This window comes from Chaetura pelagica, unplaced genomic scaffold, assembly GCF_000747805.2.
Source record: "Chaetura pelagica isolate M959 unplaced genomic scaffold, ChaPel_1.0 scaffold142, whole genome shotgun sequence".
NCBI classification, from domain to species: domain Eukaryota; kingdom Metazoa; phylum Chordata; class Aves; order Apodiformes; family Apodidae; genus Chaetura; species Chaetura pelagica.
This window is the reverse complement of record NW_009952973.1, coordinates 6328084-6339897: the sequence shown is the minus strand read 5'-3', so window position 1 is coordinate 6339897 and position 11814 is coordinate 6328084. Positions and strand designations below refer to the sequence as shown.

Sequence of the window (11814 nt, the reverse complement as noted above, 5' to 3'; positions counted from 1 at the left end):
GGTCCAATTACAGACAACAGGGTTGTTTTTGACAACACTGTTTCGTCTAAAAAATAATGTAGCTGACAATTTATTCTGTCAGTGCAAAATCTGCTTCTGTCTGATGAGAAATGATGTGCTGGCACCTCATTTGTACAAGTCCTATATTGACAAATTTTCAAGTCCTATCTTGACAAATTATCCTTTACCTGTGGAACTGCACAGAAGTAATGAAAGAGTTCAGGTATATGGTTTAACACTTAGCCCTTCAACTGAAAAATATTGAGAGACGTAGTTGCTGCAGAGGCAGGTATAATCAGTTGTAGCATGCAAGATGATTATTAAGTCTTAAGAGAACAAAACTTTGAAAGATTTCATTTGTGCCTATCTAAGGCATCAGAACACAGCACAAAGACAATTATTATTTTTTAATGGCACTGAAAAATTATGCAGTGTAACAATTTAACATTTTATGTTACTTAACCTTATAGGGACAGAAAACCTATTTTTGAGCAGCTGTGTCGACTGCTGTCAGCAAAATCTGTCCAAACTGTTAAGCTTACAGTATATTATTTGGGTATCAGAATTCAGTATCAGATCAGAAAAATAAAAGTATATGAACAGCTTGAAAACTATTTTATAGTTTTAATGAAGATTTCGCTTAACAAACTGTCTAAAAAAAACTTTCCACTGCATGAGGATACTTTGCTGAGAGTTTCTGGTAAGTTAAATTTAAGTCACAGGAAATACAAATTGACAGATTTCAGCTCAAAAGATGTTGTCAATGATATTTATAAATTTTAATATAAAATCACAGCTATTTTCATTAGAAATACCTACTACAGCTATTGACAGAGAAATCAGTGCAATATTGCACCAGTTATCTAGGGGCAATAAAAGAAACAAACTAATTTGCTCCAAAACATGCTCTCTAGAAGGTAAAAAAAAAAAAGTATCAGTTATATTCAATAGCATTGGTATTATCTGACCTAACTAAATTCTTCTTAAGAAGCGTTCAGAACTTGGCAGGAAACCAGCTCAGAATGGTACTCACACAAACCAGTATTCTGTCTCCAACACCAAACATGCAAGCAGCCATGTTTTATAGGAAAGACTTTGGAAGCTAAACCAAGATGAAAAAGTTGTAAAAAGTGGCTGTCCAAGTACTGTAGAGATGCTAGACAACAGCTGTACAAAGAACTGTGGGGGGAAAAAAAACCCACTGGCTTAAAACATGGACTTAAGAGCTCAACACTTGTATTAAATTAATAAATAATGCAGCAAATACTTCAGTGGAAAGTGCAGGTATTCTCTGAAGAGTAATTTTTAAATGCTGTCACCAGGAAATCTTGGTCAGTAAATAGAGGTAAATAAAGTAAACAAAAGGCCTTTATCAACAATCAGTCTGCCAGGCTGTTGGGATGCCAAATTTAACTTAGTACAGCAGTACTAGTTTTATTAAGTTACCTGCATCTGCTATAACATTGTCACTGCTTCTAGCCAGGATAATGGCTATCATTAGCCATACTGTCATCACTAAACTGCATTGTCTAGCATATAAAATAGAATATTTGAAAGGCATTCAGTGATTGCTGTTATTTCAAGATAAACTCTTAAGGAGCCCTGCTTTTCAGTAGAGTGCACAACTAGGGATAGACTGGACCTGTATTAATTATCTGTTGGTCTCTTGGTGATACGCAAGGTCATAACCAACAGGCCTGTAATTGCATCGATCCAGCCAGCCAAGCACTCCCTCTTTTTGAGACACATTTTGTCTTAAGCTGTTTCACTTCCCCTGATTATCAAGAAGTCTTTCAAGGAGAGGTGGCTAGAGAGGCATATCTGCAAATGCATCAAGATCAAACTTATTCCCTTCCTACCCTTTTTAGGTTCCTAAATCAAGTGTAGCATTTTTTTCCAGGAATGTCTTTCATAGGCTCTCTGAAGGAGAACAGCCAAGTTCCTATGGAAGCGATTTCAGCATTACTCTGTCTCAAAGCAGTTATATATAAATATATATATATGTTATATTTAAAACAGAATCTACTGTATCATAAGATTCAGTGGAAGTTTCACAGCATTCAGTTCAGTTGAATAAATATTTCTTTTATCTCTTCCACCCACTTACACAGCAGCAGGCATACTTCCAGGACACAGAACGCACGTCTCTGTTCACGCACTGAAATGAACTCCCTCCTCTTACAATGCCCAATCACCCATTTATAAAGCCTTTGGTTCTAAAAAGGAAAAGTCTATTGCAGTTAAACCGGAAAATTTCCCATGTTCATAAAAAAATTCAATGTAGCCCTTTGAAGGGTTAGGAACATCTTTTGATCCAATAAGGGAAAAGAGATGCTCTTTACTGTTCAAAGGTATAATCTACTTGTAGGCTCTAGAAACTCTTGATAAAATATTCCAAGTTAGGTATCTAAAATGAAACTGTTTCAAAAAACATGTTTTATGCTCTTCTCACATCACAGTGTTGCTAACTGACTAAGACTGTTAGTTTCATTACCGATATATATACAAAATACTTCTTTTGAGGATAATACTTGACAAGCATCAAAATATTGTTAAGAGTATTTTGAGTCTCAGCTCAGATACAAAGACAGTATGGATCTAAAGATTACCGGAATTTAAGCTACAGTAATTTATCATGTAAAAGCTCAAAGACTGTGGCAAACACTAAGTAAAGCAGTGAGTTTGCAAACTGGCTTATACTACATAATTTTATATTTTCTTCAAGTTAAAAGCACACACAAACAGCAGCTTTTATTCAGCTGATGTGCAGTAAGCACTAAATTGTTCAACTAGTAATTCTATCAGGATCTTGAAACTCCTTTCTAATTAATTTCCTGCAAACCAGTGCAACCATCTCTTAGAGGAAAGGGTACTGAAGCAGGGAATCTGAAACCATCATGAGACATAGACATGAGAGAAAAATCAACTTTTTAATCAAATCTAATATTCTGGTAATACAACAGTTTCAGAAAAAGTTTTAAGCTCCTAAACAGAGGTAATTTTACATTTTCTACCCACATAAAGCTGCATATGATGCATCATAAGCAGAACACTTATAATGCAACAATTTATTCTGAATATTTTGACCTAAGCTTATCCTAATTCTCAGGAGAACAAACAAGGAATGTTGCATCCTGTGTGGAATTTTATTTTTGCCTTTAAATTAGCATCCAGTAAACACTAGGCACGGTAGATGTAGACCCTATGTTTACACATATTTTTACTACATTTTATTGGAACTAATACCTACTCCTCAGTGGTTGCTTGGGGCTTTTTTCCTCTTCAACAGTAACAAGTCTGGATTATTCATTTTTCTACATTCTAATTCTGTGTAGTGAAGTCTTCAAAAGATATTATACATATTTCTTTCAAACATTTTTTTAAATACTTTTACATATCTTTCTTCTCCTCTGCCCTCTCATCCCCAAATCAGATATAAGTTTACAAGATTTTCAGTAGGCCGTCCTTTTCTGTTCTTGCTGAGTTTAAAAAGACAGTTAATTTTTTTTCCAAAATGAAAATATTTAATTTTGTTACATTTGTGGCTTAAATTAGTTTTAACGTGGCTGTACTCTGAAAACAGACTGGGCACTTCTTTCTAACGGATAGATCCCACTATGAAACTGAAGTCTTGCCTGCCAAACTTATTGAAAGACACTCTACTACTGTAAACCAGATGACAATTTCTGACAGTTCTGGCTTTGGTTTATTAGAAGGCTGATGGTTTTGGTTTATTAGAAGCCTAAATACAACGAATCACTCCAATTGGCATTTACCAAGGTAGCCACAAGATCCTTCTCCCACGGCATGATGACCACATTCCTGTTCTCATTTTCTCTCTCTTTCCCCGCACTGGCATAAAAAGAAAGTGACTGCTAGAATCAGTGTCATGTTCCTGAAAAAGATAGCCTATCCAATGACATAAAGAAATGGTCCCAGTAATGCACTTGTGGGATAACTTCACTCTACTCTGCACTAAAAAGGACTCAGTGGATCCCTGGGTCCAATTTTGGCCACTGCATCTTAAAAATGTAGATATAGGTGAAATGAAGAGTGTAGAAGGGCAAGAATAGTATTTAGAAGGTCTATGATGTTCAGTCTAAATAAAAAATTAAATTGTATCAATGAGAGCATAAGACTATTACAGCAAAACTAGCAACAAGTTGCTTTACAAGATAGCAGAAGGAAGTGGCAGAAACTGGCCCAGTACAGACTGAAGAATATTTAAGTCATATACTGTATTTTTAACTAGAAAAGCTATTGAAGCAACTGGAACAAACTACATAAGCATTTTTATAGTTTCCACTGTTAAGATTAAATATGCTGTGCTAAAACTAGATACAGTCACTGCTTCACTTCACGAGTTCAACGGCAATTATCTTCCATGGTATTCCCTGTAACCTCCCTTTTCTTTGTGCACCTTTAATGTACCCTCAGTCCTGCCTATGCAATTGTTTGTGGGTCATGCCACAAAAAAAAATTAGAAAGCTGATCATCTGAAAAGGCACATGTCCTGTTTCTTATGCTGTGGGAATATCTCTTAATATCTGTGTTTTGCTGTGGGGTATCTCTTCATTTTCAAGCTAGAAGACTTTTCAGGATTCAACAACCCTGCAAAGTTGTTCAACCAGTAGACCCTGCATGTGACAAGATGCAGCACAAATAGTCAAAGCCCACATTACCAAACATTGTCCTGTAGAACAACGGCCTTAGTAAAACGTTTGGACTATATAAGGGCCTTCTTTTTTGAAGATTTCTTAGGGAAATCAGTGGGTTTTTCAGATCTTGTTTTGACAGCACCTCAAGTCAACTGGCAACTCCCATGCCTGTACCCCATGACAACACACAAATACAGTGTGTGTTTAGATGCCAACATGTGAGAACAGTAAAACTTACAAAAGAACGGCGCATACATATTGTGTCCATGTGTTTATAGTAATCTTATTACTATGCAAACATCGTTCTTGAGTAATTTCAGCAAATGAACACAAAAGATGATATATATTAAACATATCCTGTTCAAGATTTTGGACTTTGTGTTGGTTGTACCTAACAAAATTCTTTAAAGGGAAAAATACGCCAGAATAGATCTTTGTAAAAATACCGTTATTTGTGATTTTCTCTCTGCTACCTCTCACACGCACTTCTTGTCCAAAAGCAAGGTAACATGTCTATCAGTAGGTCCAAAGTGAAGCTACATGTAATATTTTCCCCAGGCAGCAGGATAACATCCACTCCCAACACAGGTGTACATTCCCACACTTTTATACACTGAATCACAATATTGTGTGAACACAACAGCTGGCAGGGCCATGTTATAAAACCAGAACCTTGTAGTGATCCAAGTTAAGAATAGCAAAACAAAAAAAATGTTGGGGGAAAGGAAGAGGAAAAGGGAGAAAGAGGGGAAGTGTTGCGTTGTTGGCTTTTTTTATTATCAGTTCAGTGGTTTATAATGCAGTCCAGCAAAGAGCTGTATCAGCACACCTAGAACAACAGAAAACTATAGCATCGAATAGGAAAGAAACACAACTTTATCTCATTTTTAGCCCAATCACATCCAACTCACAATGTATCAGACTGACCCCTAAAGCCCATAACAAATCCACAACTTAAGAATAACTGCAGGAATTTCTTCTCTGATATATTTGTGCTCAGTAGCGGCCTTAGATATAAGGCTGACTAAATATATGGTGAAATTCACAGGCAAAGTGTGGGAGAGTTACTCACACATGAGCTTCTTATAGTAACTAACTCTCCCACCTTGTGCACTGGGTGTAGTTAGTATCTATATGGAAACTGAAAACATTTGATGTGCACAGAAGTTTATTTGCTTTCTGAAAACATTAACTTTGATGTTCCCTTCTTAAAACATGAACAATGTGACATGGTGTTAAGTCTGACATTTAATTTCTAAAAAACAAAATACAAGAAAACAGAAAAAGAAGGGCAGAGAGTTTAGAATGAAGACATGACATAATATGTAAATATGACAGAAACACAAGTAAAGCATTATGCAAAGTGAATGCCACTAAAGATGAATGGTAAAATAATTATATCTAAATCAAGGACAAATACTAGAAGAAAATCAAGAATGTACATTCATCACATTCACATACCAGATGTCTTACTGTTGGGGGTTGGAGGGAACCTACTGAACCAAAAAGTAAAGCAAAGAACAAATGTTCTTTTGTATTTACCTAATGTAGTGATAACAACTGGTACTGAGGGCCTCCTGTGTTGATAGTTTATATACTAAATTAATGTTTTTCTCCTCAATCATTGATTACAACTGACTTTTCTACATCTACCCCACCCTTGCCAAAAAACATTCAGGTGAGAATGTGGGAAGCAGAAATGAACAGCTCTTACGCAGAAGCTGCAAAGGAATAGTAAGGATGCAATCTCCTGTCCACATCTAGATTAAGACACTAATAAAAGAAGCTCATAGTTACCTGCTTCTTGAGAAAGTCCAATGAGCTTGCCTATACTGTTAAGCCATCATTTATAATTGGTTTTCATAAATATACACTGTAGCTATTTTAATACCAAAGATACTTCACAATTCTACATTACTTAAACTTGAGGCGCTCACACCCTTTTCAAGCCAATAATGAATCATGTATTAAAAATTAATAACAATTCTTACTACATACAACCTGAAGAGACAGAATAACAGACTTGAAATCCCATGAAGTGTATCAGAATAAGAATCATAACCAGCTACCTACAAACTGAAGCTCTAGTTTAGCACATTAGCCCAGATATCAAAAAGTTTGAGAGACAATATTATTCTACTACCCTTGACTTCAGAAGAGCAGATTTCCACCTCTTCCGGGATCTGCTCAAGAGAGTATCAAGGGATAACATCCTGGAGGGAAGAGGAGCCCATGAAAGCTGGCTGATCACCTTCTCCAGGCCCAAAAGCGATGCAACCCAAATAAGAGAAAGTCAGGTAAAACTCCAGGAGGCCAGCATGGGTGAGCAAGCAGATCCTAGAAAAGCTCAAACTTAAGAAGGAAGCACACAGGGGGTGGAAGCTAGGGCAGGTACCCCGGGAGGATTACAGAGAGGTTGTCCGAGCAGCTAGGGATCAGGTTAGGAGAGCCAAATCCCTGCTAGAATTAAATCTTGTCAGGGATGTTAAGAGCAATAAGAAAATCTTTTATAGGCATGTTGGGGATAAAAGGACAAGCAAGGAAAATGTAGGCTCTCTACCGAAGGAAACAAGAGACCTAGCTACGCAGGATATTGAGAAGGCTGAGGTTCTCAGTCTTCTCTGGCAAGTGCTCCAGACTCATCGCAAAGGCCACAGCAGGTGAAAGCAGGGTCTGGGAGAAAAAAGTACTCCCCACTGTAGAATAATAAGTTTGTGACCATCTAAAAAACCTGATAGTGCACAAGTCTATGGGACCTGATGGGGTCCATCCACGGGTCCTGAGGGAGCTGGCGGATTCGGTTGCTAATCCTCTGGTTGTATTTGAGAGATCGTGGCAGCCTGGTGAGGTTCCCGCTGATTGGAAAAAAGGGAACATAGGCCCTGTTTTTAAAAAGGGGAAAAAGGAAGACCTGGGGAACTACAGACATGTAGGTCTCACCTCACTGACTGGCAAGATCATGGAACAGATCCTCCTGGAAAATCTGCTGGGGCACATGGAAAATAGGAGGTGACTGGTGACAGCCAACATGGCTTCACTAAGGGCAAATCACGCCTCACCAATTTGGCAGCCTTCTATGACAACATCTGTGGACAGATGTTGGATATTGGCAGAGCAGCTGACGTCATCTACCTGAATTTGTGCAAAGCATTTGACACTGACACACGTGACATCCTAGTCTCCAAACTGAAAAGACATGGATTTGACAGATGGACTACTCAGTGGATAAGTAATTGGCTGGATGGGTGCACTCAGAGAGTTGTGGTCAACAGTTCAGTGTCCCAGTGGAGGCAGCTGACAAGTAGCATTCCTCAGGGGTCGGTATAGATACCAGTACTGTACATCTTTGTTGGATAGATGGATTGAGTGTATCCTCACCAAGTTTGCTGACAATACCAAGCTGTGTGAAGTAGCTGACACCGAAGAGGGAAGGGACGCCATCCAGAGGGACCCTGACAGGCTGGAGAGGTTGGCCAGTGCCAATCTCATTAAGTTCAACAAGGCCAAGTGCAAGGTCCTGCACCTGGGTCAGCACAACCCCAGGCACAAATACAGGCTGGGGGAGAATGGCTGGAGAGCAGTCCTGAGGAAAAGGACCTGGGAGTGTTAGTAGATGAGAAGCTTGACATGAGCCTGCTATTCATAGCAGGGGGATTGGAACCTGATGATCTTTAAGGTCCCTTCCAACCCTAACCATTCTGTGATTCTATGATTCTACATACCAAAAAATACAAATCCACTTAAAATCCTATTTTCTCAGTACATAAGTAACTGCAAACTTGTAGTATCACTCACCAGGCTACAATATTTATATTACCATCCCCAACATCATCAGATACCTCTTCAGACAGATAATATGGAGCTGTGAAAATGAAAGCCCTATGAGACTCAGGATCAACCTGGAGGTTTTCTGGTCTTTAATGACTCCTGTATGAGGAAGAAACCTAACACTGGCTTTTTCTTCCCATGAAAACAGAAGAATTAGTAGTGCCAATGTTGAGCTAAAACGTATCCACTTGGCAACACCTACAGTCCAAACACAATAGGCTGCCTGTATATTCTGCATCAGAAGTACAAGATTAAGGTCATTAAGGTGTGCCAACAAGACAGAATATTCTGCTTCAAGAATGAAAAGCCAGCAAAAGTAAGATGAGGTATAGTAGGGAATCTCCAACACCTCTGAATTTTGCACAAGATCTTCCACAGTGACAAGAGAGATTTGTGCAACCACCAGACTGGCAAGATACCACATAATTTCAGACAGTCTTTCACTACATATACATATCATCAGACAAGAAGTAAACAAGTAAACAAGTAAACTTAACAAGTAGTTTACAATAAATTAATCTTGCAGAATTACAAGATTTATGGTATGGCCTAACCTATGTAAGATTTAGCAATAGGATATTTTGTTTCAAGTTAGCAATATTTCTCATTTCTAGGCCTTCAATCAAGCATGGCTAAAACTAATAGTGACCACATCAGACTGAGCCACCAGTAACAAGGTATAATTTCAGCCTAATGCCCAATAAAAGCAATTCATTTCAGAATATACATTTGCAACACAAGTTTACAATGCCAAATACAGCAACATGCCTTCATCTCCTGTAGAAGGAGCAAAATAACTGCAAGTAATCTGACAGGGCAAGAGCAGAAACAAGAGTATAGGAGCAAGAAGAAAAACATAAGAATTAAACATATATATTTAAAAATAAATACATTAAAATAAGTCTGTTATGCAACTAGTTTTAAATTTACCAAAAATCTATGCTGAATCTCAAAAAATAGTAGTAAGGAAATCTACCCTGTCCATTTTCAGAATTTGTGGCTAGAAAACAAAGGCAGGAAGCAAGGTTTTCTAAGCTAGTGGTTGTTTTATTCTAATTGAGGTTTCAGCATAAGGTACAGCCAATTAGAAAACTGATTAGCTCTGTTTGTGTGGGATGGGCAAAGCCTTCATGCTAGATATTGGCTGATCTAAACAAACAAACAACAACAAAAAACCTCCACAAAAAAACAGCAGTACCTAAAAATTTCTGCACAAATGGCAACTGGTAAGGCACAGAGACCAGGCAGGAGAAAGTAATTTATTCCGCAGGCTAGCAGGAAAAAAAAAAAATGTATTAAAACGAAGAGGAAAGCTTAATTGGAGAACATGGTTTCAGATTTAGGAGCAAACCTACTTTGTTTATACAAATTGCACTAAAGTATCAGAGACGGGGCGGTACAGAGGTGGCTGACAGCATTAATTTTAGGTAGAGTAAACCATCTATTTTATTGTATTATATAAGGTTTAGTTGCAAAGCTCATTAAACTCAACTGATTCTTCATTTACTTCAATAATCTTTGAATTTAAACATAATTTTAAAAGCACAACTACTTGCTTTTAAGCACAAGGTCTGGAAAAATTCCAATTTGCAAATAAGATTTCCCATGTCAGAGCTGAACTTAACTGAAAAATAACTGAATCGACACATTACATCTCTTTTATTGCAGAAAATATTCTCACTCTTACCTGCACGTTTTCTTCTGTAACTTGAATTTCAGCAGTGTAAATATAATCAATAAGCATCCTTAGAGTCCAGCCATCGACTTCCTTTATTCGAACTCTCTTTGCTCGACTTTCACTCATCTCACCTATAAACACAGTTTATTAGTCAAGTAAATTAGATAGAAATGCAGCACAAAGCTTGGTAGTAATTGCTTCTGCCAGATGCAGAACTTTTTGCATACAATCAGTTGTGATAGTAAAACAGTTTTTATAATAATAATTCCATTTATTTTCTTTCTCCTTCGAATGAGAAAGGAAGACTGTTGTTGCCATCATGTAAATGCTACCTAGTACTTGCACTTGTACTGCAAGTCATCTATTTTCTCCAGTGTACAATAGTAAGAAAACATTGTTGTCAGATCTAAATAAGACTCTTCAAATGCATACAGAAACATTTTGCTGGCAAAGCAAGCTATTTAAATACTCTAGCTTTATTAATTTCTTAATCAAAGTAGCTTTCTAAAGGCAGTCTGGAGTAATTTTACTTAAAAAAAGAAAAAGTTATAACCTCAGAGAAGAATTAACATATATATTTATTTGCTTGCCTATTTATTACTCCATTAGCAATTTCACCTCCATTACAGATCTGATTTAACAGTTAAAATTCAAACTAGAGATAAAACAGTAAGCAAGGGAAAATTTGTTTAATTTCATTTTGTAGAGGCTGACATAATGGCCATATGCCACAACTGATCTTCATGGAAAGACCTGCAAAATAGCTTCCGCCTTCTAAAATAGTATGTTTCTCAACATGAAACATTTTGTTTATATCTGAAATAATTGCCCGAGGATTGACTTTCAAGTAATGATTATAACCTTATCCATAACTACCAACCACACATCTGGTCATCCTGGTCTTCTAACCCTTTTGCATTGATGTGCGCTGAGAAGCTAAACTGAAGTACACCAGCTATGTTGGTAGATAAATCAACTTTGACTTTGGAAGAGTATGTGCCAGTCTCTGGGTACCTTCGTTTCTTAATCTTCGAAGGATGTATTCTTATTTCTTTCCCCTAAGCATCTAGAGATAAAGATATTGATGAGGTAAGAGAAGAAGTAGACAGGATGGAGAAAGCGAATCAGAAGATGCTTATCATTGCTGGTATATCCTTATGAAGTACATACACTTGTTTGTTGTTACCCTGTTGTCTCCAGGATTGCTGCCAAACAACAAATTTCACCCAGTCCATTTGGCAAAGGGATCATCATCAAGGAATGTATTGTTATTTATGCCTTATGTTATTTTTTTTTAGCTAATGGGTAAGGAATGGCAGTTTAAGTAACCCTTTAAGTGGTAGGAAGTGCAGAAGACCACCTACAGCAACGTGCTACTACTTAATGGCAACACACGCTGCATCTCAGAAAGCAACAATGATGAACTACACCAACTAGCAAAATTCAGCCCCTGCATAACTTTTTCACCTGCTCTTCTGAAACATATCCCTACACCTTTGAAGAATAAATGCAGTGTGTTATCTGCAGGGTCCTGTATTCCAAGTTCCTACTTCTAATTTGACACAGAGTAAGCCTATTGATCTTCAGAGCATGCATGCTGCAAGTTATTTATTATGCAAGCTGCTGTGGAGGTGGTCCTTTGGGAAGAGC

At 37.4% G+C, this 11814-nt stretch overlaps 1 protein-coding gene across 1 annotated transcript in view; it reads right to left on the bottom strand.

Moving 5' to 3' along the window:
• The window catches only part of KLHL2 (kelch-like family member 2), a 60168-nt gene that overhangs the window by 40649 nt on the left and 7705 nt on the right, over positions 1–11814 (bottom strand). The window contains exon 4 of the mRNA XM_009995928.1: positions 10174–10295. Within this exon, the coding sequence (XP_009994230.1) occupies positions 10174–10295 (122 nt within the window). The remainder of the gene's footprint in view (positions 1–10173; positions 10296–11814) is intronic.